Source organism: Vulpes vulpes, chromosome 3, assembly GCF_048418805.1.
Source record: "Vulpes vulpes isolate BD-2025 chromosome 3, VulVul3, whole genome shotgun sequence".
Classification (NCBI taxonomy): domain Eukaryota; kingdom Metazoa; phylum Chordata; class Mammalia; order Carnivora; family Canidae; genus Vulpes; species Vulpes vulpes.
The window spans coordinates 76,416,954-76,439,644 of record NC_132782.1 but is presented as its reverse complement, the minus strand read 5'-3'; the positions used below and the strand labels follow the sequence as shown (position 1 = coordinate 76,439,644).

Here is a 22,691-nt window from a genome sequence, read left to right as displayed (position 1 = left end):
GGGCTGAGATGGAACCGTTCACTCTCTTGATTGTGGAGGCAGATACACAAACCTGCACATAAGACAAAACTGTATTGCAGTAAACATGTACACACACAAACATGGGTACCAGTAAAACTGGGGAAAGCCAAAGAATATTGGTGAGTTTTATCAGTATCAAAATCCTCACTTACGATACTGTATTATGACTTTGCAAAATATTACCGCTTACGGGAAAATTGAGTAAGTGTCACTTGCGATATTTCTAAATTATTTCTGAAAACTGCATGTGAATCTATACCTATTTCAACAACAATTTAAAAAAGACAGAATATATAAGTGAAGAGAGAAATCAGAGAATAAATATAAGCCGAATTTTGTGTTAAGGAAAAGTCAGAAGCTATTTATTCTTTTGGCTGATATTCAGACAAATATTATTTTAACTGCATATTTCATAAAAATAAAAAGGATTATAACATCATTTAAAAGATAAAGCATATAAAACAATCAGTTTAGCAAAAGACAGAAAACAAAGGACATTGCTTAAAATCAAAATGATAATATAGGACCACTGAACTGTGAACAAACACCAGTCGTAAAGGATTGCCAAGGGATTAAAGTAAATTCTATTAAATCTGTCTATTAAAAGACAAATTCTCTCCAACTGGCTTATGAAAGCCAATCTGACACTATGATTCTTTTAAAGAGAAGGGTCCTTAAAAAGTGGAATTTCTTAAAGGAAAAGGATGGATATGGATATGCCCGGTAGCAGCAATAAAATGAAAATGAGAGGAAGTTAATATTAATATCAGAAAAGGAGCATTTAAGACAAAAATGGGGGATGGCCGAGAGGCCATCTGTAGTATAAACGGTAATACTGGGTTCTAAGGAAATGCCACAGTTTGATCTAGTGACTAGCTCCACCTCCAAAACCAGCCTGGAGCCTGCCCCTCCTCACCGGCTCGGCTCCCCCCCCCCCCCCCCCCCGTGCCAGCCATCAGCGCGTCTGCCCCCGTCGGAAGGAACTGGCCGAGCGCCCACTTCCATTCCCGCCCCCTGCCCCCCCACCCCGCAGCAGGCACACTGTTGGCCTGGAGATCGCATCACGCCACTGCGCGGCTGCAACCACTCCAACGAGCCCTATTTCTACATAAAACTAGGTCCAGACTCCTTGTTTGCTGGGACCTGAGACAGAGTCCCGCCCTAAGTGTCAATCCACGCCTTCTCAACAGCAGCGAAGCCTTCAATTTTAAAATCTGGGAACGCGGCTGTCCAGAGGAAAGACTACATTTCCCGACACCCCTTGCCGCTGGGTGGGCAACGCGACAACGCGACCGACGCCTGGCCGTCCACGTGACTAACCTCCGGCCAATGGGACAGGAGTGGGCGTGGTCTGCGCCACTTGGGCCAAGCTTGGAGCTGGGGCCGCCCCCGTGCGCGTGCGCCGCCGCCCGGGCCCAGCTCGGCGCGGGGCAGGGGCTGGTGGCCGAGCCGCGGGAGTGTTCGCGTCACCGTTGGGGCGTCTCGCCCAGTCTCCGGTGAACCCGCGCCCTACACGAGCCCGCGAGGGCCCACAGAGGCTGGTCCGCTGGCCTCTTCAGCGCATCTCCTAGCACGCTTCCGCTGCCTGCCAGGCGTTACCCAAGCTGGCCTCACCTCGGGGCCCCAGAGCTGCCCCGGCGCTGGGAGCTGGGAGCTGGGAGCTGGGAGCTCGCACACTGGAGCTGTCACGCCCGGGGGCCCAGGTGCCGCTTGGCGCCCCTCCGCACACTCCGCTAACGCCCTGCGGTGGTGGCCCGATGTTACCTGGGCGGAGGGAGTCTGCCCTCTACCCCGCACACTAGAATAGACACTGCGCGAGAGCCAGGCACGTGCCCGCGGCCGCGGCTCGGACCGCACGGGCCCGACCAGAGCCTCGGGAAGCACGGCTGGGTGGGCCACTTGAGCAGCCGGAGAGTGATGACAGCATCAAAGACACACACAGAAAACGAAAGGAACAGAGCGAGACACTGCGCACTGTCGATCTGACGCAGCCCGGGCGGGTGCAGAACATCCCGGGGCAGCCAAGACTGTAATGGGACTGTTAGTGGGAGGAGAGCCCGTGAAGGGGTCCGCGCAGCCGCCGAGCCGCCGAGCCGCCGAGCGGAGGCGAGCGCGTGCGGAGACCCACTGAGGGGCACGATCGTACGAAGAAGAGATTACATGAGTGGCGCCCTATGACTGCCATGGAATCACAAAGTGAGGAGTTGACAACACAGGATTCAACAAAGCATTCGGTGATACTCCCTGAGGTCACTGTTGAGTGAAGAAAGGTGTTAACTGCAGTGACAGACCGCATAGTAAGCAGTAACACGAGCCAGCAGAATCCCAGCCTGCTCCTAAAGCTATACTAATAGGAAAGTCCTATCGAAATTCCTTCATTCATAAAAAAAAGAACTGAATATAATAATCCTTTTTTTTTTTAAAGATTTTATTTATGTGAGACAGTAAGAGAGAGAGCACAAGCGGGAAGGAGGGTCAGAGGCAGAGGGAGAAGCAGACTCCTCCGTCAGCAGGGAGAACAATGTGGTCTCCATCCCAGGACCCTGAGATCATGGCCTGAGCCAAAGGCAGATGCGTAACCACCTGAGCCTCCCAGGCCCCCCTAAAATAATCCTTTAACACAGAAATTTATAAATAATAACAGTAAAGAAAGCAGAAAGGAAATGAAGATAGGTAACAGGAAACAGGGAAAAAACAAAGGAAATTTTTTTTCAAAAAATCAGTAAAATAAATAACTTTATGGCATACATTAATTCAAAATAAGAAAGACAAAAATTACTATTAAGAGAAGCTATAGGGCAGCCCGGGGGGCTCAGCGGTTTAGCCCCGCCTTCAGCCCAGGGCCTGATCCTGGAGACCCGGGATCGAGTCCCACGTGGGGCTCCCTGCATGGAGCCTGCTTCTCCCTCTGCTGTGTCTCTGCCTCTCTCTCTCTCTCTCTCTCTCTCTCTGTATGTCTCGAATGAATGAATGAATGAATAAATAAATAAACAAACAAATAAGAGAGAAGCTGTAACACTCCATTTGTGGTGAGAACAGCATAATATCTATAGATGTGGACTCACTCTCCTGTACATCTGAAACTACTGTAACATTTGAGTGTCAAATATACTCAGATAAAGAATTTTTTTTTTTTTTACTTTTAAGAAGAGGTACAAATTTCCAGTTACAAGATAAGTACTAGGGATATAAAGTACAACCTAATAACCATAGTTAACTCTGCTGTGTGGTGTAATTGGAAGTTGTTGAGAGAGGAGATTCTGAGCATTCTCATCAGAGGGAAAAAATATTTTTCTTTTTTTGCATCTAAATGGGATGACCAATGTCAAACTTACTTTGGTAATCAATTCACAATATATGTAAGTCAAATCACTGTGAAGTATGTCTTATATTGACAAAGTGCTGTATGTCAATTATTTCTCAATAAAGCTGGAAAATAAGGGGGGAAAAGCTGTAGTAATGGTAAAAAGATACTGGCAAATAAATTTTTAAACGATTTTGTGTACATGTTCGTAAATTAAGTAATTTTGAAGAATTGGAAACTTCCTGAAGATAATATAAATTTTCAAAACAGACTAAAGAACAATTAAAAGTTACCGTCAAAGAAATACCTCAAAAAAAGATCCCCAAAACCAAAAGAAAAACCGTACCACTAGATCTAGGCAGTTCTATGAACTAGGCCACTCAAATTTAAGGTCATAAATAAATGTATACAGTATATAATTTATTGTAGGTAACAAAATATGATAGAAACTTGACAAATGAATTTTATCATGGTAGAACAATATATTTAAAAACCTAACAATGACACTTACAGTTTTGTATAAACTAGAGGCCACTTTTATTTATAAATATGGATGAAGAAATCAAAATTGGTGTCAAATCAAATTTTAAAATTGCATTACAAATTCAAATTACACTAAGAAAACAACCTATCATGACAACTAACATTAATCTTAGGAATGTAAAAATTGTTTAATATTATGAAGCTTATTAATCATTATATCAGTAAGTTAAATATGAATAATCATGTGATCTTATGAGATATTCAAAGGACATTTGCAAAAAGTTATCATATATCCATATTAAATAAACTGTTGGTAAGTAAGAAGTTAATTTCCTAATATCAACATCAAATCTCACCCTTCTCATTTATATCTAATAAGCAGGTTTCGTTAATATACATGGAACTGAAATAGTGTCAGATGGAAGGAAACAAAATCACTGCAATCTATAGACAAAGTCACCTACAGAACCAAAAAAAAAAAAAAAAAAAAAATCAACTGAAAAGTACATGACCTCTAAAGAGAGAATTCAGTAAGGAAGTCAGATAAAAGCCAAAATTCCCAAACCCTGATAATGGCAGAAAGTGGTTAGAAACTTACAATGACAAAATTCAAATCGTATTTATAATGGTAAAAAGATAAAGATCTACACGGTGGCATCTCAACAAACGTGTGGGAGTGCAACCAGAGTCTGGCAGAGAGAGGATGGGGAGCTTGGTGAGAAGGACCCACGCGCCATGGAAGGCGGCTTGGGTTCCTTCCTCTCACCTCCCCGGCTGAGCCTGTGAACCTCAGAAACTCTGTCCTGTGGCAACAAGATCCCTGGAGCTGTGGTCAGAAGGTGTCTCCAGCAAACAACTGCGCCATCTCACATGAGACATCCGAGTCAAACCCACAGAAGCAGAGTAGAATGTGGGTGCCAAGGGCTGGGAGCAGGGGAGCCGGGTGGATCATGGTCAGAGGGGACACAGTCTCAGCTGCGCACGATCAACGGGGTCTGGACAGCTACCATCCAGCATTAGTGCCTATAGCTAACAATGTGGGGTGCTTAAAATTTGCTAAGAGGGTAGATCTTCTGTGTTCTTCTCACACACCCAAAGAAGGAGCAGCAGCAACAAGGAGTGGGGAGGAAACACTGGAAGAGGCCAGATTTGCATATCTACCTTGATGGTGGTGATGGTTTCGTGAATGTACACTTCCCTCCAGACTCTGAGTTGTGCATATTAAATATGGACAGCTTTACACGTGAATCATATTTCGATAAAGTGCTTTATTTTTAGAAAGTGTCTCCAGGACACTGCAGCACAGGGACCCCTGTCCCCTGCAGAAGCCTGCCTTTGGGTGCTGCTTGTTGCGGGGTTTTTGAGGATCTGTCTGCCTGGCCCCGGGGAGGTCCCCATCAGCTTTCACACCTGCCTAGCTCCTTCCTCTGCTTCCTGTGCGCTTTCATGAAAGATTCTACCCTTGAGAAAATCAGCCCACCATCTTTCCTTTTCTCCTGTCCTCTGCATTTAGGTAACTGTAGATGAGAATTCTACGCTGTCCCGAGAGTCTACAGGGCTCATATTACACACAGGCCCTGTGTGTTAGACCTCTGAGGGTAAGTAGATTGAATAAAAGAAAAGAACTTCATATAAAATTTGGGAAGATTCAGGGTGTCTTGGGTGGCTCAGTCAGTTGAGTGTAGGACTCTAGATCTCACTCAGGTTTTGATCTCAAGGTTGTGAGTTCAAGCCTCACATCAAGCTCCGTGCTGGGCATGGAGCCTACTTAACTAACTTGGGGAGATTCTATTTAGATATAAGAATGAAGCCACTGGTGCCAGCACTTTCCTGATAATGTGACCAGTGATGTTCTCCTTTTACTGGCTGAGGTCACTTGTCAGCGCATCCCAGGCATGGACTCAAGAACCAGTTATGAGTTTATTTAGGAAAGGTTTCAAAAATTATTTTCAGGTTTTTTTTTTTTTCCGATTCCAAGTTCAATTTAGACATTCTCCTAAAGTGTGAGTTTTCAACATACTAATTGATGGAAGGTGACTGCCATGCTGGGAGGAGGGAGTGCTGACAGCTGGCCTTGGGCTTCCTGTGCCTTCCACAGCAGAGGGCCACACAGAGATTTGGGTGGGTGGCCCCCAATCAGATGCCTCCATGCGTTTTCCCTTCTGGTGGTTGATGGCTGCAATTTTGATTATATGCTTTTATACTCTTCTACCAACTTTGCACTTTGTTTACCAAGACAATGGGCATGTCTATTAGGAACTCCACTATTTTACCACTGAAAATAGTTGTTTCATAATATGATTCTGTTAACTTGAGGTTTTGTTAATTTCACTGACTAATAACAGAATAGATCAGATAGCTTAATGTAGAAATTTCAGGAAATAGAAATAAGGATAAAGAAAAAAATGCCATTAGCCTTTATCCCAATCCATAACAATGAACATCGTCAGAATTACTGCATTGACCAATTGTATGGTTTTGTTTTTTAAATATTTTATTTATTTATTCATGAGAGACACAGGAGGCGGGGAGGCAGAGACACAGGCAGAGGGAGAAGCAGGCTCCATGCAGGGAGCCTGATGTGGGTCTCCATCCCGGGTCTCTAGGATCACGACCTGTGCTGAAGGCAGGCGCCAAACCACTGAGCCACCAGGGGATTCCCTGTATGTTATTCCTTATTCTATTTGTCTATTAAGATGTTTTCAGATTGCTTTAGCAATGTTCTTCACATATGCTTTATTTTGTCCATTGCCATATTTTTCCTGTTCCATTTTGAAATTTTTTTTTTTTTAAAAAGAGTTTACTTATTATTCAAGACATAGAGGGAGCGAAAGGCAGAGACATAGGCAGAGGGAGAAGCAGGCTCTGCACGGGAGAGTGGGACCGTGGGATCATGACCTGAGCCAAAGGCAGATGCTCAAATGCTGAGCCACCCAGGCGTCCCTGAAAATTCTTTCAATTAGTAGTTTAAAAAGATGACGATGACTTTTTAAAAACAAAGAGGAAAAAGAAATCACTGATTTTTGTTTTGTTTTCTTGAAAAGGTGGCAACACTGTTTTTGCGATTTTATTTGTGCAGGTATGTGTACTATTTTGATAAAGAGCAGTAACAAGTATTGGGACCTATTTAACTCCCCCTTCCTTTTTTTTTTTTTCTTTCACCAGGCAGTCTTGAAAGCTATGTGAAATTTTCCCTGCATCTCTGTACAGAGAATGAACCTGCCTCCAGCATCTCCTTTCTCACCCTCTCTTCCCCACCCAGTGGTACTTCTACTAAATTATTGTCTTGTTCTTAATTTTTAAATAAACTGACAAATGACCAAAAAACCCCCCCAATTTAATAGTTTAATACTTTTAAAAATATTTTACTTATTTTATTTGAGAGAGAAAGTGAGCGAGTGGGCAGGGGGAGGGAGACTCTCAAGCGGACTTTGCACTGAGCACAGAGCCTGATGCAGGGCTCGATCTCATGACCCTGAGATCATGCTCTGAGCTGAAATCAAGAGTTGGATGCTTAAGCTACTGAGCCACCCAGGTGCCCCACTTTAATACTTTTATTTATGATCCTTCCATTGTGTTAACCCTTAGAAAGGCATTTCCTACTTAGGTAACTAGTTACCTATTGACATATGATTTCTCCACCTTTTAAAAACAGTTAAAACCTATAGACTAACACTTATGAATATGGATAAATATGAGAAACACCAACTACAAAGGTCTGGCTCAGACCAGTAAGTGGGACCAGATGCCAGGCTCCCTGAAATTTCAGTGGCTTTCAAACCAGAGTGAGCGTCAGAGTCATCTGCAGGGCTCACTGAAACCCAGGCTGCTGGACCCCCGCCCCCCCGACTTTCCAATTCAGTGAGTGGTGGGACCCTAACATTTGCGTTTCTAACAGGTTCCAGGTGATGCTGGTGCTGCTGGTTCAGGAACCACACTTCAGGACTTCTGCTGATGATGCTAATGCTTTCCATACTCCATATTTCACAAGTGAAATCACTTTGGGAATTCAAGCACTAGCTGTCAATCTAATGGGCCTTGTGATGGGCACCGCTTCTGAAAGCTATTTAGGTTCTGTTCGATGATTAAGATCTAGGGAGCAGCAGTTTTTAGATCCAAAACTCTGATAGAGTGGCACATTGACAAAATACTGGGGGGAGAAAGATCCTGTTGGTGCCAGATTTGATGTGAAGAGAGACTCAGCCTCCTGCAGTGCAATTTATTCTTAATGTTAAGACAGTGAAGATCTCAGTGTTTTCTAGGCCTTGGCCCCCTGCAACAAATACCTCACATGATGGACTATGATTTCTTCTGTTTTTTTTTTTGTTGTTGTTGTTATTGTTGTTTATTTGTTTGCTTGCTTGCCCTGCAAGTTTTACCAACAGTCAGCCTCATGGGCCAGGTAATCTCCAGTTTTACAGATGAAAAAATTATAGATATATTTTTTAAATATTTTATTTATCTATTCATGAGAGACACAGAGAGAGAGGCAGAGACAGAGGCAGAGGGAGAAGCAGGCTCGATGCAGGGAGCTCGATGTGGGACTTGATCCCAGGATCCCGGGGTCATGACCTGAGCTGAAGGCAGATGCTCAAACACTCAGCCACCCAGATGCCCCTGAATTATAGATATTTAATAGGGTCTTAACTTGCTAGGAATTTCATTTTCTTTCCTTTAATTTTCTTTCTCTGATGTTAGAATTAACTCATGCCCGCTGTCGAGATTTTGGAAAATACAGAAAGATGGGATCGCTCATCATCCTACCACACATGACAGATCACTGTTAACATTTTGATATATTTCTTTCCCGTACTTTTATGCATAAAAGATCCGGATCATAATGTAGCTTTGTGTAGTGCTCCTTTCATATGTCATGAGCATGGAACATCAAGTGCTTTCAATTGCCCATGAGTCAAGAATTTTAAGCACAGTGCCCTGCTCGTCTCAGCTGTATCCCTGGGACCAGCACATACATGGCCTAAGCAAAAACCCTGGGCCCCGGGCCAGTAAGGAGTGGCCTTTGGATCAGAGCACAGGTCAGCAATCAGGAGTCGGACCATAGTAGAAATGGAAAGCCATGGAAGACATGAGACCAGAGCAAGGGTCTGGGATGGAGGGACAGAGGCCAAGCCTGGAGAGATTCCTGGGGAGCAGCTGTAGGGATCTGACTACATCTGCTGTGTATTCTCCCACCAGATGGAGAGGAGTGGACAGCTGGAAATGAAGCCGAGCAGGCCTGCAGTTGGGAGAAGTCAGCATGGCAGTACTTGATGTGGACCAAATCCGGGGGTGGGTGTCCCACACATTTTTATGTGAGGATAATTCAGTGTCTTGGATATTGCACACAGCTGTGAGATAAACGAGCTATGACGGTGACCAGCTTGCACATGCATAGGCAAGCAAGGCTCGGGACATTCAGCCAATACTCTGGAGCATGCACAAAAACCAGGGAGCCCATGTGAGTTTCCTGTTTCTTGACCTCTAGCCTCAGATGCGCTCCCATGCACCCCGCAGCATCCAGTGAACCGATTCATTTGCTTAGATATTTATGTGTTTTATTCCTTAAGACAGAAAGTCTAAACTCATGAGGTCTTAATGCATCAGGTTTGGTTGTGATACGATAAAAATCGGTAGCAAAGGAGCCTTAGGTGTTTTACCTACACCTTCCAGTAAGACAAATCTCAGCTCTCCCAGCCAATACGGGACTTATCTCTCTTTCTTCAGAGGGAGGAGTCTGACAGAAATGTTGGCTGGACCCCCGGGCTGTAAGAGCTGTTCCATCTGCCATGATCCTCACCATGATCCTCTCTATTGCCTGCTATCCGCAATCTTGCTGCAGAACAGCGCTGCACGGTGCTGGAGGCTCCAGGGAAGTCAAGGCAGACAAAGGGTTGCTGTGGTGACTCAGGTAAGCCTGTGATGCAGAAACAGGGCTCTGTCCCCTTCCAGCAGGGCCATCTCCTGTATTAAGGACCCCCCTTCTTGGGTGCAAGTGGAGTCAGGGTGTGGAGCACCAATGAATGGCAGAACAGTAGTGACTCTGAGGACCCCACTTCCCTGCAGGTGCAATCAACCCAAAGCACTGAACATGAAAACCATCCCATCCTGAGCCCTAGCCCCCTTCAGCCCTTCCATTTCCTCCTCTCCATGGTCAACACACGCCAAGTCCTAAGGCTGACTTCAAACACCCCTTTGCATTTCCTTCCCAAGAATGTCACTTGCAGTAGTGGCAAACACACAGAAACCTGATGAACAAAGGGCAAGAATATAATAAAAATTTCCAGCAGTTATTACCTGCCACATAAGGGAGAGGCTCTGAACTGGCTGCCAAGACATCTGGGAACCTCACCCCAGAGGGCTTCGTACCCTGGGAGGGCAGAGACCCTGGGGTATGGCCCTCAGACCCTCCTCCTCAGGAAGGAGGCTGCGTTAGTAGCCAATTCCACCCCACCTTCACTGATACCAACTTCCTGCAAAGAGCCAGGGGCTCCTGACTTTTGGGATAAGTACCAATGGATGAATAGCTGTTGTTGCAGATCCCAGTTGCTTTTATTTTCCTCTTGGCACTGTGGGCTATAACGCAGGTGAGCAGGGAGCACAGGAGGATGATTTAATTAGCAAGAGGAGGGGCACCTGGGGGCTCAGCAGTGGAGCCTCTGCCTTCGGCTCAGGGCATGATCCCGGGGTCCTGGGATCGAGTTCCGCACTGGGCTCCCCCCACAGGGAGCCTGCTTCTCCCTCTGCCTGTGTCTCTCTCTCCCTGTGTCTATTGTGAATAAATAAATAAAATCTTTACAAATAAAAAAAATAATTAGCAAGAAGAGCCTAGTGCCTTCTAGGATCACTTCTGAGAACACAGAAAACAGCCACAGTTTTCCTCTGAGGTAAGAAGGAACCAAAGGCTGGGGAAAGCCAAGGCAGTGGGGCCAACGTCGGGCCAGAAGCTGAAGCAGATTATAGAGCCTTCCCCCTTTGTGGTAGCCAGTCTCCAAAATGGGCCCTCAGGACAGCTGCCTCTGGGTATTCACCAGGAGGTGTTCCTCTCCCCCACCAAATGGGGATGGGCTACGTACCCAAGAAGGTATTCCAGAAATGATGGGGTTTGACTTACAAGGGGAGGCCAGAAATGACACCATAGCTTCTGTCTTGTGCTCTCTTGCATCATTTGTTCAGAGGGAAGCCAGCTGCCACATCATAAAGATACTCAAGCAACACTACAGGGGCTGGGGGATCCATGTGGCAAGGACCTGAGGCCTCCTGCCAATAGCCCTCATCACCTTGCCAGCCACATGGGTGAGCTACCTTGAAGCACTTCCTCTAGCCCCAAGTCAAGCCTTCAAATGACCACTGCCCCAGCCAGCATCTTAACTGCAACCTCATGACGCCGAGCAAGGACCACTCACTTGGCTGCTTTCCGATTCCTGACCCACAGGAACCATGATGCCATACATCTTTATTGTTGTTCTACATCACAAGCTACAGCGAATATATTTTGCAGCAAATAGGTCACTCACGTGCCCTGCTAAGTATAACATCCTATCTGTATCTACAAGAAACTGAATTTGTCCCTGGTGAGCAGCCTCATCAGAGTGTCTTAAGTAAACCATCTTCTCCCACTGGAGTATCAGTACCTCCCGATATCAATATGCCCCTGTCTGTTCAGAGGCAGAAAGACCTCATTCCGCGACTTTTCTTCTATAAATCTTCAACCACTGTAGCAAAGGAAACACACACACATATGCATGCATATACGAACATTCACGCACACACACAGAGCCTTCTTTTAAACCTGAAAAAAATCACTCAAGCACTGGGAATGTGAACTTTTTTTTCCAGGAAGAACTGGATGCTCTGGACGTTTTAAGTATAATTTATTCATGCTGTTTTGGCATAGATGGGGGGGGGGATGCAGTGTGGGAGGGTACAGCTGACTACTGAGAATTGATAGATGTCTCTGTTCTCCTTTGCTAGTCATAAAATTCTGAGCTGCATGAGGACCAGCAGGACAAACCACTGCCATGGAGGCCTTGTGTCCCTGCATTCATTTAAATACTTCAGAATGGCATTTTCCCCCTTTATTTGCTTTTCCCCATCCTGTTTGTCTCCCCAGGTGAGAAAGAGGGTCTCTAAAAAGGCAAAAACAGAGACTTTGTGGACATAATAGCATGTCCGAATTATGGTAGAGGCAGTCAAGATATAGGGAGAAATATCTCCTTGCTGTGTAGATGTTCTACTATGAAGCATCTGGAAGATATACGAGGCTTCTACTTAAGGTGGAGGTTAAGTACCTAGAGCTCCTTGGCCTCCAGGGCCAGGAAGAATGCTCAGAGCCCAGAAGGCAGGTAGCATTATTCCAGACTACAGGGGGCCATGAAGGCAGAGGCAAAGGGTAGAAAGAGCACCGAGAGTGGGGAATAAAGCACAAGCGAGACGAAATAAATCAGGCAGAGAAAGAGCTCCCAAATGTTTATCCAGAGTGGATCTGTTTGGGCTGGAACACAGTTGGTGAGAAACAATGTTTCCCCATCTTCTTAACTGTGGGTTCATTTTCCCTTTCTGCCAAAGGCCCCTACCTGTATGTCCTTCCAAGTATTGAGTCACACCTGAAGGGTTACATAAGCAGTGAAATATTCTCATCACATGGCAAGTAGAACCACGGAAGTCCTTCTCTGGGGAAGGGCAGGGCCGATCATAACCACAGTTTGGGGAGGCAGTTTCAGGACACATTCTTGTGTGTCACTCTCCCCTGACCCTGGATGTCCTCCAGAGCCAGGTCCTGCCTCTCTGTTCATCTGCATTTATGCAGCTTTTCTTGGTGAGCTCATCCTTGCCTATGATTTCATGCACCAGCTCTGATGGATAATAAATCTGGATTTCCAGCCCTGGGCTCTCATCTGGGGTCCATCCCTGCATGCATCTAGCCATGGACTTGCCTCCCTCTCTTAGTTTTTGGACCCTCATCTTACAGTCAACATGGCCAACTTAGAATTCAAATCCACACAAAGACTTCTTTTTTCCATGACCCTACCCCTGCCATTCAGGGACCTTGGGATCATCTCAAGTCTTCTCTTTGCTCATGTCCTAAAACCTTTCTGCCAGCAAAGCCTGGCAGACTAAACCTTCATCATGGTCAATGATTACCCTGTGCTTATGGCCTCCACTCTATTCAAACCCATCGCGACAAGCCTGGAACTCCTTTTTTATCTCTTCGTCACTCCCTGCCATATCTCAAAGTTTGAAGCAAGTGTTCCCATTTCCTGAAGTCTTATCTGACCCCTCAAGACCACATTTGTCTCCCTTCTGGAACTGCTATTCATTCTATTCAAAAAATAGTTATTGAGAGTCTAGTGTATATAATGTGCGAGGTGCTGAGGATGCTAACCATGAGGTCCCAGGCTTCGAGAGATTAGTCTGGTAACCATCACACCAAGAATCTCTTCTGTTTTTTCTCTCTTAAAAGTGTTTCCCCAGCCAAACTCTTAAATAGCCAAGATTATGTTTTCAATGTCTTTTGTGAAACACCCAGTGACAGACTATAAGGCATGTAATGTGTTCTTACCAAGTGCTTGTTGGTTACATGCAAGATAGGTAGCAGAATAAGACTAGAGATACATGTCAACTGTAATGTTTACCTAGATTAGAGAATTATCTTTGGTTAAGAAAAAAAAACACATCAAAAATTAAAGAAACTGCACTATACTGGAGTGATGCTTTACATGTATAACCAACAATTCAATTTAACTTGACAAATTATTTCACTCAAATTTTAAAAATAGTGGTTCACAACCCATTGCCCAAATTCCATAATCATGAACTGATAGTCACCTATTAAGACTAAAGAACGAATATCAAAATGATTTGTAGCACCTTAACAATTTGAATGTAAATATTTGAAATGTCTTAAGAGATCTTACGAGATAGAAATAGGAACAAATTGAGAAGCATCTAACACAAACTCTTAGATAAAACTATTCTGTCCTATTAAGAAAAAGGATATTGATAGGATCTAAACACATGAGGCAACCTGGCCTTCCTCTCAACAAGGATATCTTGGAACCAGGGATAGAACAGGGCTCAGGCAGTCCCAACAGTGTACTTTCTAAGTGCCCCCAGGAAAAAAACTTTTGTGTATCAGAAGTGGAGTATATTTCCTCCAAAATGGATAACTGTTTCTGGTTATATAAGGAGATAGTTAGCTCAGCCTAACTTTAAATGAGTATAGTTTTGACACTTTGTTCAGAGGATCTAGTATGGACCTCTACTTCCACATCCAGTTCTAGGAACATATGTCACTCTAGCTCAGAAGAGATCTTCACACGCTGAACAGAAGCTCAACAATTCAGAGTCAAAAGTTAGTCTCAGGCACATGTTTACTGTCAAATTTGATTTTTTTAAAAATTCATACTCACCTGCCAGAATATGCTATCTATTGTATTTCCAAGAAAACCATCGCGACCTTCTGAAGACACCAGTTTGGGCCCAAGAATTGTCATGAATTCATCAAAGTCCACCTGGCCATCCCCTGGAAGGAGAAAATATAAATGTGAGTTGAAATGTTGTTGAAATTGACCTACTACGCCCAATGAAATAAACATCATCACGCTTTTCCCCTTGGCGTGACCTCAACCAATGAAGAGCTGGCAGCTTTACTGAAAATTGTCCAACATTCTTAAAATACCAAGGGGGAGAACAAAAAACTGGCAATATTGGTACATTCAGTAACACATATGCCTAACTATTTGCCAGTAGGTCTATACCTCCGTGCCCGACCAGCACCGCTCACTCAAGTGGCCACCCTCACACCTGCTGTACCGTCCGGCCTCAATTTGCCCAGCTGTAAATTTCATAGAGATTGCAGCGTCATCCACACCTCCTCATCCTTGTCACCCACACATAAACTGAGACATCACGTCTTTCACCTCTTCCAAGCCTGCGCTTGCTCTTTCTTCCTTGTTAATTCAATCACCATCATGGTGGGAAATGTCTGCAAGAATCAATGCACCGAATTAAAATTACAACCTTACCAGTGGAGTGGCTATCTGCTCTCACACTCTCACCTCCACTCTGTCTCCCATACAGTAGTTTATTCCCCCCAAAGCATAACTGATCGTGCTTTATAAACCTTAATGGTATCTTTGATCAAAATAAGGAAATCGCTTCAGGATGGTGTTCAAACCCCTTTCGCTGCCTTTTACTCCCCACCTCTGCACAAAATGCCATGCTTTTTCAGAACTTCATGCCTCTGGTACATGCTGTTCCTTCCATCCAGGATGCCTTCCCCGACTTGTCTGCCTAATGAATGTCATCTCATTCTCTAAGATGGAACTTAAATATAATGTTCTCTTTTTATTTTTCTTTCTGACCCTCATCTCACTAGACAGAGTTGTTCTCCATCTACCTTCATGTGCATCAGTCCTAGAACTTATGAGCCTGTATCTCAGTCACTGACCTGTGTACCTATTTCCCACCTGCTTTGTAAGTTCTGCAAGGTCAGGGACCCAGTTTGAAACTTCTTTGTATATTCCACATGATGGCAAGCACTTTGTACATACTCATGCAATGAACGAATGATATCTCTGGCTTGTTTTTCCTTTGCCCAGTTCCACATCTTTCATGATATTGACCAGTAAGGTGAACTTGAGCCAACTTAGATAAAAACAGACCTTCAAAGTCCTGCCTGTGCCTCGGTGACTCATCAGTGTGGCATTCTGCACCCTTAGAACTGCTCAAGAGGGCGTCTCCCCCAAGAGCTCACCACATGTTAGCCCAACTGGTGCAGATGGCCCAGGTGTCTACACATGAGTTTGCCAAAGTGTGCACACATCAATCCACTCCCAGAGTGCAACTACCTTCAAAGAGCTCTCATTCAAAACCTGTTTCAAAAAGCTGAGCAGATGTCATCATCAAGATGCCAGTAATTCAGAAAAAGAAGTCCAGAAACACACTGCAGTGTAGATTAAAAATTAAAAAAATCCAAAGGGGTAGGAGAGGAGTGACGAGTCAGTAGGAAAGGAAAATTTAGCAGCAAATGGATGGGGCAGTCACTGGGCTATTGGAGGACACTGGTTTTCCTCTCACTATTCAACAGGATAGAGGCATCTAAAATTCCACCCTCGAAATTAACTAATTCAATTTCACCTTTGAAATATTAATTAATTAGTAATTAATTAATACCACCCTCTCTGGCCATCATGAGAAGCTAATCAAGCATCACTGAGGTACCATTTTGCCTCTCAAATTAGCCAATACTTCTAGAAAGAATACTGCCCAGTGTTGGTGGAGATACAGAGAGGAGATAGGCTCTCTTATGCCTTCTTGGTCCACTCCTCCCGGATACTGATTGACAGTAATTTAAGATGCTGTAACATTCTGATGCCTTTTGACCTATAACTACTTTTTTTTTTACCAAAAATACAAGGCAAGGAAACTCTCTTAAATGCAGACTGATACATTTACCCCAAAATAGTCATCCAGTATTTGTGAAAGCAGGAAATTGGAAGCTGTAGGAAAAGAAAAGCCCACCGTTCCTGGCATTCACACTGAGCTAGTTCTATGTAGCTCCAAGTTTCAGATAGAGCACGCTTGTTAAACACTTGTATTGACCCTCTGCTCACCCCAAATCGCCCCCGCTCATTCGGGGCTAGATGGCCCGAAGGTCTCAGACTAGAATATGCATTCTCTAGAGAAATAGTTATCACCCTTGATGAGGTGAAAATGGATTCCTAGGAGACAAACAATCTCGATATTACAATGGTTTGTGGCCCTCCTTGGGCCACAGTACATAAACAGATATACAACATATCTGCGCTATTAAAATTTCATGGGACAAGGCAACTAGGGAAACAAATGCTCCTGGTGGTGAGGTGGCTCTGCAAAAGAAGGAGAGGGACATGGAGGAGAAGAGGAAGAAGAGAGAGGTCCAGAAACACTGGACAAGAAGATGGCCCAAGGACTATAGATCTCCTTCCCCAGCCCTCCCTCTGGAATGGTGTTCTGTAAGCAGTGAGCATCGTTCCAATTGTCTGTCACCCATGGCAACATCTAACAGTTCACAAAGGCTGGGAAGCTCAAGGGCATGGATCACTTTTTAGGAAGCCCTAATGAGACCTTAACTAAAATATATCCACCAAGCTGTGTCACTCAAACTCTTGGCCCTGGTGCAGTGAGTACTGCTGTCTCTCACCTGGAGTCTAATAGGGGTGGTCCATAGAAGGTAGCAGAGCACCTGATTCTCAGAGCCAGGAGAACAGGGCTACTGTCTTTGGACAGTCCACCTTCCAGATAGGAGGAGGGAGAGCACTCCCCTCTCTGAAAGCTCCCCCTAGAGTGATGGGAGTGCAGCGGTGTAGAACTGGTGTATTTCAAGGGTCTAAGTGCAGCTGCTGTCAAAGTCACCAGGGAGTGTTCACAGATGGTGCCCTTGGCTGAGAACACCACGCCCAAAGCTGACAAGCAGAAATGATGGACCTCATGAGGGGAGCATCCCATTCACTACTCCAACCCTTGGCCAGAGAGAAAATTCTGGGGAAGGAGAGCTCAGGGTCCCATGGGCAATGCCAATTGCAGTGCAGGAGGACAGGTGGTTTGGCACAGACTTTCTGTGACTTAGAGGAGGTCCAGTTTGTGGGAGAATTTGCTTTGTGCTATTTAATAAAGGACATGTGGAACCTCAGATTTTGGGGGATCAAAATATGAGCCCCCTGCCTTTTTTTTTTTTACTGTTATAGAGCAAAGGGAGATAGATTCCCGCAGGCCCACAGTTGCAGAAATAGTCTAGGTGGGACCCCACACCTCTCTTAGGATGTGCTCAGCTCCAGCTCCTGAGTGTGTGTGTACAGAGAACATTCTCTGCAAACCTGCTGTAAATGAAGACTCCTCACCCCAATACACAGCTCAACCCCAGTCCAACCAGTAGCACAAGCTTCTATTCAGATTTAGACTAGAAAAATAAAAAGCTCTCTTCAACAGATCCTAGTTTAATGGCCAAACAGAACTGGGAACATCTCATGAGTTATCTACACTGCTCCCAGAAGGGTGTCTTCATGTCCCCACCCCCTGACCCCATCCATCCCAGAAGAAGTGAGACAGACAGAACCTCAAAGGGAGGTTTTACATTAAGTCCCTTACACGAAAACCATTCCAGGTAGAAGCAGGTCTGGAAAGTCTGATGACGATCAAACTATCTACCTTTTACTGAGCACTCACGCAGTGGTGGGCACACACCACACGCCAGTTCATGGAAGCCTTCCAGTGGCCCATTTTACAGGTGGGAAAACTGTGGCACAGAGAGGTTCAGTAGCCTGCAGAAACTCACATGGGGAACAGAACTGGGATTCCACTGTGTCTACACTTGGACAAACTGTGGGCAGACACCTGGGCCTCTGGTGAAGCAGGGTCACAGATGGGCTCTGTCTGGAACACTCTTTCTCTGGACCCCAGCATTACCTGGCAGGGGAGTGCAATGGCTGCCTGGGACATAGAGGCAAAATGAAATATAAATTGCTCCCTCTGGTCTAGCTGTTGGGCCTCAGGTCAACCACTAGAGGCCTTTCTTAATCATTTAGAAGAATCTTAATAAGTAATCGGAAGGATTTATTTAACACATGCTAAATGCCAGAGCTAAAAGCTCAGAGCTTTCATTTATCATCTTATCTGATTCTACCCCAGCAATAGGAACAGATTCTCCTCTGGCACACTGTATCCGAGAGACAACGGAGGTGGGAAGGGGTTAAAAGTAACAAGATCATGGCTACACAGCTCGTGTGTGCCAGCAAGGGGACTCAGCTCCGGACCTCTGATGCCGGCCTCCCCGGTGTACCAGCTCCCCTGTGCATAAGATGCTGGCGTTAGTCCCAGCACAGGCTTGTATGTGTCTGCAAACTTTGAGAGTTTAATATGTCTTCCTATCTTGCCACTTAGGAAGGAATTTAGTGGGAAATTGGGTGAGATGGTCTTCAGGGGCTTTAATATAAACGACCATTGCCTAAAGGCCGTTTTTCCCACAAGTTGCCATTCTGCCTGCAGGCAGGGTCTTTGGTAATTCTCCTTGGACAGTCAATTCCCAGGGGACCCAAGCCTCTCACATACAACTCTGCAGGCATCTGAAACCTCTTCCACTAAAAAAATTGCTCTAATAAGTGAGGCTTGCCCAGGCCTAACATGGTACCTGACTGCCATTCTGGATTCTCATGCCCCAGAGACAAAGGTGGGCAGCTTCCCAGACCCACCCCATTTCATGGAATGTGACAGACCCTGAATGCAAAACTCCATGTGGTTGTTTACAAATCTCAAGCAAGCAAGTGATTGTAGGAGGTGAGAGTGGCATTCACTCCTACCAGGCCTTATCCTTCCCTCCTTAAGCTGCCAAATACCATGATCCACTTAGGAAGGAGTGCAGGAAGCTAACCTGCTAAGGACCGTCCTGTTGCTCCCACTGCCATGTAAATCACACTAAAGCACTTGAACTAGGGCAGGAAGCTGTGGGAAGACCAGGACTACACAGCATTCATTAGGACCAGCCAGCTGAAACATTCACAATGACGTGAAACAATAATAAAAATCACTGTCAAGAAGAAGGAAAGGAATATACAGGAAAAAGAGACAGGTTAGGAGAAGGACAAAAACTTCTGAGACTCAAATCCAATCAATCAACTACATTCCAAAAGCACACCTGTAAAGGACCAGGTGAGTGGGCCGTGTCTTATGGGGCAACAGACAGACCAATAAGGCACAGCTTACCTTCCAGGAGCTTGCAGTCTGTTACCCCAGGACAAAATTAAGTGACTGACTTTGACTGATTTCAAAGTGATGTACCAAGACAGGACCAGCGCAGGAGCAAAGGCTCGAGTTAAGAAATTCTCAAGGGCTTGGCAGTGAGCCTAAAGTGAACCTTAAAAGGGGGAGAAGGATTCTAAGAAGCTGAAAGGGGCAATCAGCGGTAATGGAGCTGGCTGGAAGGGGCAGCGGTGGCTTAGGAAGGGGCATTCCGTAAGACAGTAGAAGAAGGCTGGGCCAGGGTAGAAGGGGGGGTGTGGGGAACACTGGATCCAGGGAAAGGACATTTCTGGTGCAACCAACAAGATTTGGAAGGACAGGCAGGGAAGAGGCAACAGTGACCTTGAAGTTTGAGTCTGGGATATTGGGCAGACTGGGGGGCTAATTAGGAAAAATGAAAAAAATCAGGGAGAGCAGGTCTTTGGGAAATGCTGATTTTGAGGTGCTGGCAGGTTGGAAGATGAGTGCCTAAAAGCTACAAACATAGATCTAAAAGTGTTCAGGATCTGGGGCATCTGAGTGATGCAGTCGGTTGGGCATCTGACTCTTGCCTTGGGCTCAGGTCGTGACCTCAGGGACATGAGATCAAGCCCGGCATCAGGCTCCACACTCAGGACAGGGTTGGCTTGAAATTCTCTCTCCCTCTCCCTCTGCTCTTTCCACACGTGCTTGCTCTCATCTTTCTCTAAAGTAAATAAATAGATCTTTAAAAATTTTTTTTAAATAGAAGTCTTCAAGATCTATGGAAAGATTGCTAAGATCTTCAAGATAGATTCTCAAGTGAAAAAAAGCAAGGTGCAGAACCGTTCAGTATGAATGCTATGATCTGAATTAAAAAGGGGATCAAGGAGAGTATATTTTCCTATTTGGATTAATATTTTCATAAAAATACAGGATAGAGGCATCTAAAATTCCACCCTCGAAATTAACTAATTCAATTTCACCTTTGAGATATTAATTAATTAGTAATTAATTAATACCACCCTCTCTGGCCATCATGAGAAGCTAATCAAGCATCACTGAGGTACCATTTTGCCTCTCAAATTAGCCAATACTTCTAGAAAGAATACTGCCCAGTGTTGGTGGAGATACAGAGAGGAGATAGGCTCTCTTATGCCTTCTTGGTCCACTCCTCATATGTGGTGCAAACACCAGCCCCTACATTCTTTAAATCCAGTAACACAGGTCAAGCTCTATAAATGGCTCTTTGGAAACATCTTTAGATCAAACTTTACATCTTTAGATCAAACCTTCTTCCCACTCTAAGAAGGTTACAGAAAGCCCAGAGCCCACCATCAATTCTCTCCAATGAAATAATGAAATTCTTTTGCCTAACACTTCAAACTCAACCTCTTATAAAGTTTTAGGGACTGAACTGTATCCCCCCAAAACTCATACATTGCAACCCTAACCCCCAATAGGACTGAATTAGGAGATAGGGCCTTTAAGGAAGTAACTAAGGTTAAATGAGGCATAAAGGTGGGCTCTAATCCAATGGGACTAATATCCTTACAAGAAGAGGAAGAGGAGGGCACCTGGGTGGCTCAGTGGTTGTACATCTGCCTTTGGCCCAGGATCATGGGGGTCCTGGTCCCTGCAGGGAGCCTGCTTCTCCTTCTGCCTGTGTCTCTGCCTCTCTCTGTGTCTCTCATGAATAAATAAAAAATCTTAAAGAGAGAGAGAGAGAGAGAGAAGAGGAAGAGGAAGAGGAAGAGGTGCCAGGAGAACATGCACAGGGGAAGGGCCATGTGAAGACCCAACAGGAAGGCAGCCATCTATAAGGCGAGGACAGGGTTCCTGCCAGAAACCCATCCTGCCAGGCACCTTGATCTCTATCATCTGAGAAGAAAGAGAAATAAGCTTCTGTTCTTTAAGCCCCCCATCTGTGATATTTTGTTCTAGGAGCCTGGGCTAATACACGAAGAACAGTGGGCTCCTGGGAAACTTGGCACTTACTGTACTGCTTCTGTGTTTGGGGACTTAAAACAGAAACAGAAGAGTACCTTTTCTGTATCTCTACATAAGAGGGAGGAGGATAAGGGAACTGGGAAGGAAGAGCCAGAAAGTAGAACCAAGAAAGAGAGAGGGAGGATCTGGAAATCAAGGGGTGTGTTCAATAATGGGCAGGTAGTTAGTCTCCAGTGACATGAAATGCCACAGAGGGCCGTCTAGGGTGACTGCTGAGAAAGGGACATCGTGTGGCTGATTACTGGACCTGGGGGTGGTGGTGGAAAAACCTGTGCCCTGACCCCAACAACAGCATCTGAATTCTTACATAGAAGGGGCTCAGGAGCAGCAACCTGCTGGGAAGAGGAGATTACTGGAGATCTCAAGACCCACCCCCAAGTTCAATGGCTTGCTAAGAGGACTCTGAGGACAACATATAGTTCTACTGTTGACTATGATTTATTACTGCCAACAGAATATAAAGCACAATCATCAGGAAGGAAAGACGCATGGGGTGAGGTCTGGAGGAAACCAGGAACAAGCTTCCAGAATCCTCTCCCAGTGAAGTCAACAGAACATCCTTATTAACTCCCCCAGCATTCAGTAGTGGCAACTTGTGTGAAATCCTGTCTAAAGGGAAAGCTCCTTAGAGTCCCAGGTTCAGGGTTTTTACCAGGGGCTGGTCATGTAGGCTCTGTGCCTCGCATGTACTAAAATTCAAGATTCCCAGAAGGAAAGCAGATGTTTGGCATCAACTCTATTGTATATACAAAGAGTTTGGGCACAGTGAGCCACTCTTGATCCATTCTAGGTATGAAGGAATACCTTCCCAAATCCAATTTCCCAGATGCTACCCAAGGGTTAACCTTGCAAGCATGACTTTTTAAGGATAGCCCACTGTGTTAGCCCCATTCTTTTTTTTATTTCAAATCATATTATTTTTTAAATATTTTATTTAAATTCAATTTGACAACATATCGTATTAACATCCAGTGCTCATCCTCTCAAGGGCCTTCCTTAGTGCCTGTCACCTACTTACCCCATCCCCCCCCCACCTCCCCTTCTGCAACCCTTTGTTTGTTTCCCAGTCAGAAGCCTCTCATGGTTTGTCTCCCTCTCTAATTTTTCCCACTCAGTTCCCCTCCTTTCCCCTATAATCTCT

The 22,691-nt window shown here is 45.1% G+C and overlaps 1 protein-coding gene across 13 annotated transcripts in view; it reads right to left on the bottom strand.

The window, feature by feature from the left end:
• CALN1 (calneuron 1) overlaps window positions 1-22,691 on the bottom strand; it is a 544,567-nt gene that overhangs the window by 179,036 nt on the left and 342,840 nt on the right. For all 13 annotated transcript variants that reach the window (XM_072752791.1, XM_072752802.1, XM_072752797.1 and 10 more), the window contains one exon: window positions 14,218-14,330. In XM_072752791.1, the coding sequence (XP_072608892.1) occupies window positions 14,218-14,330 (113 nt within the window). The remainder of the gene's footprint in view (window positions 1-14,217; window positions 14,331-22,691) is intronic.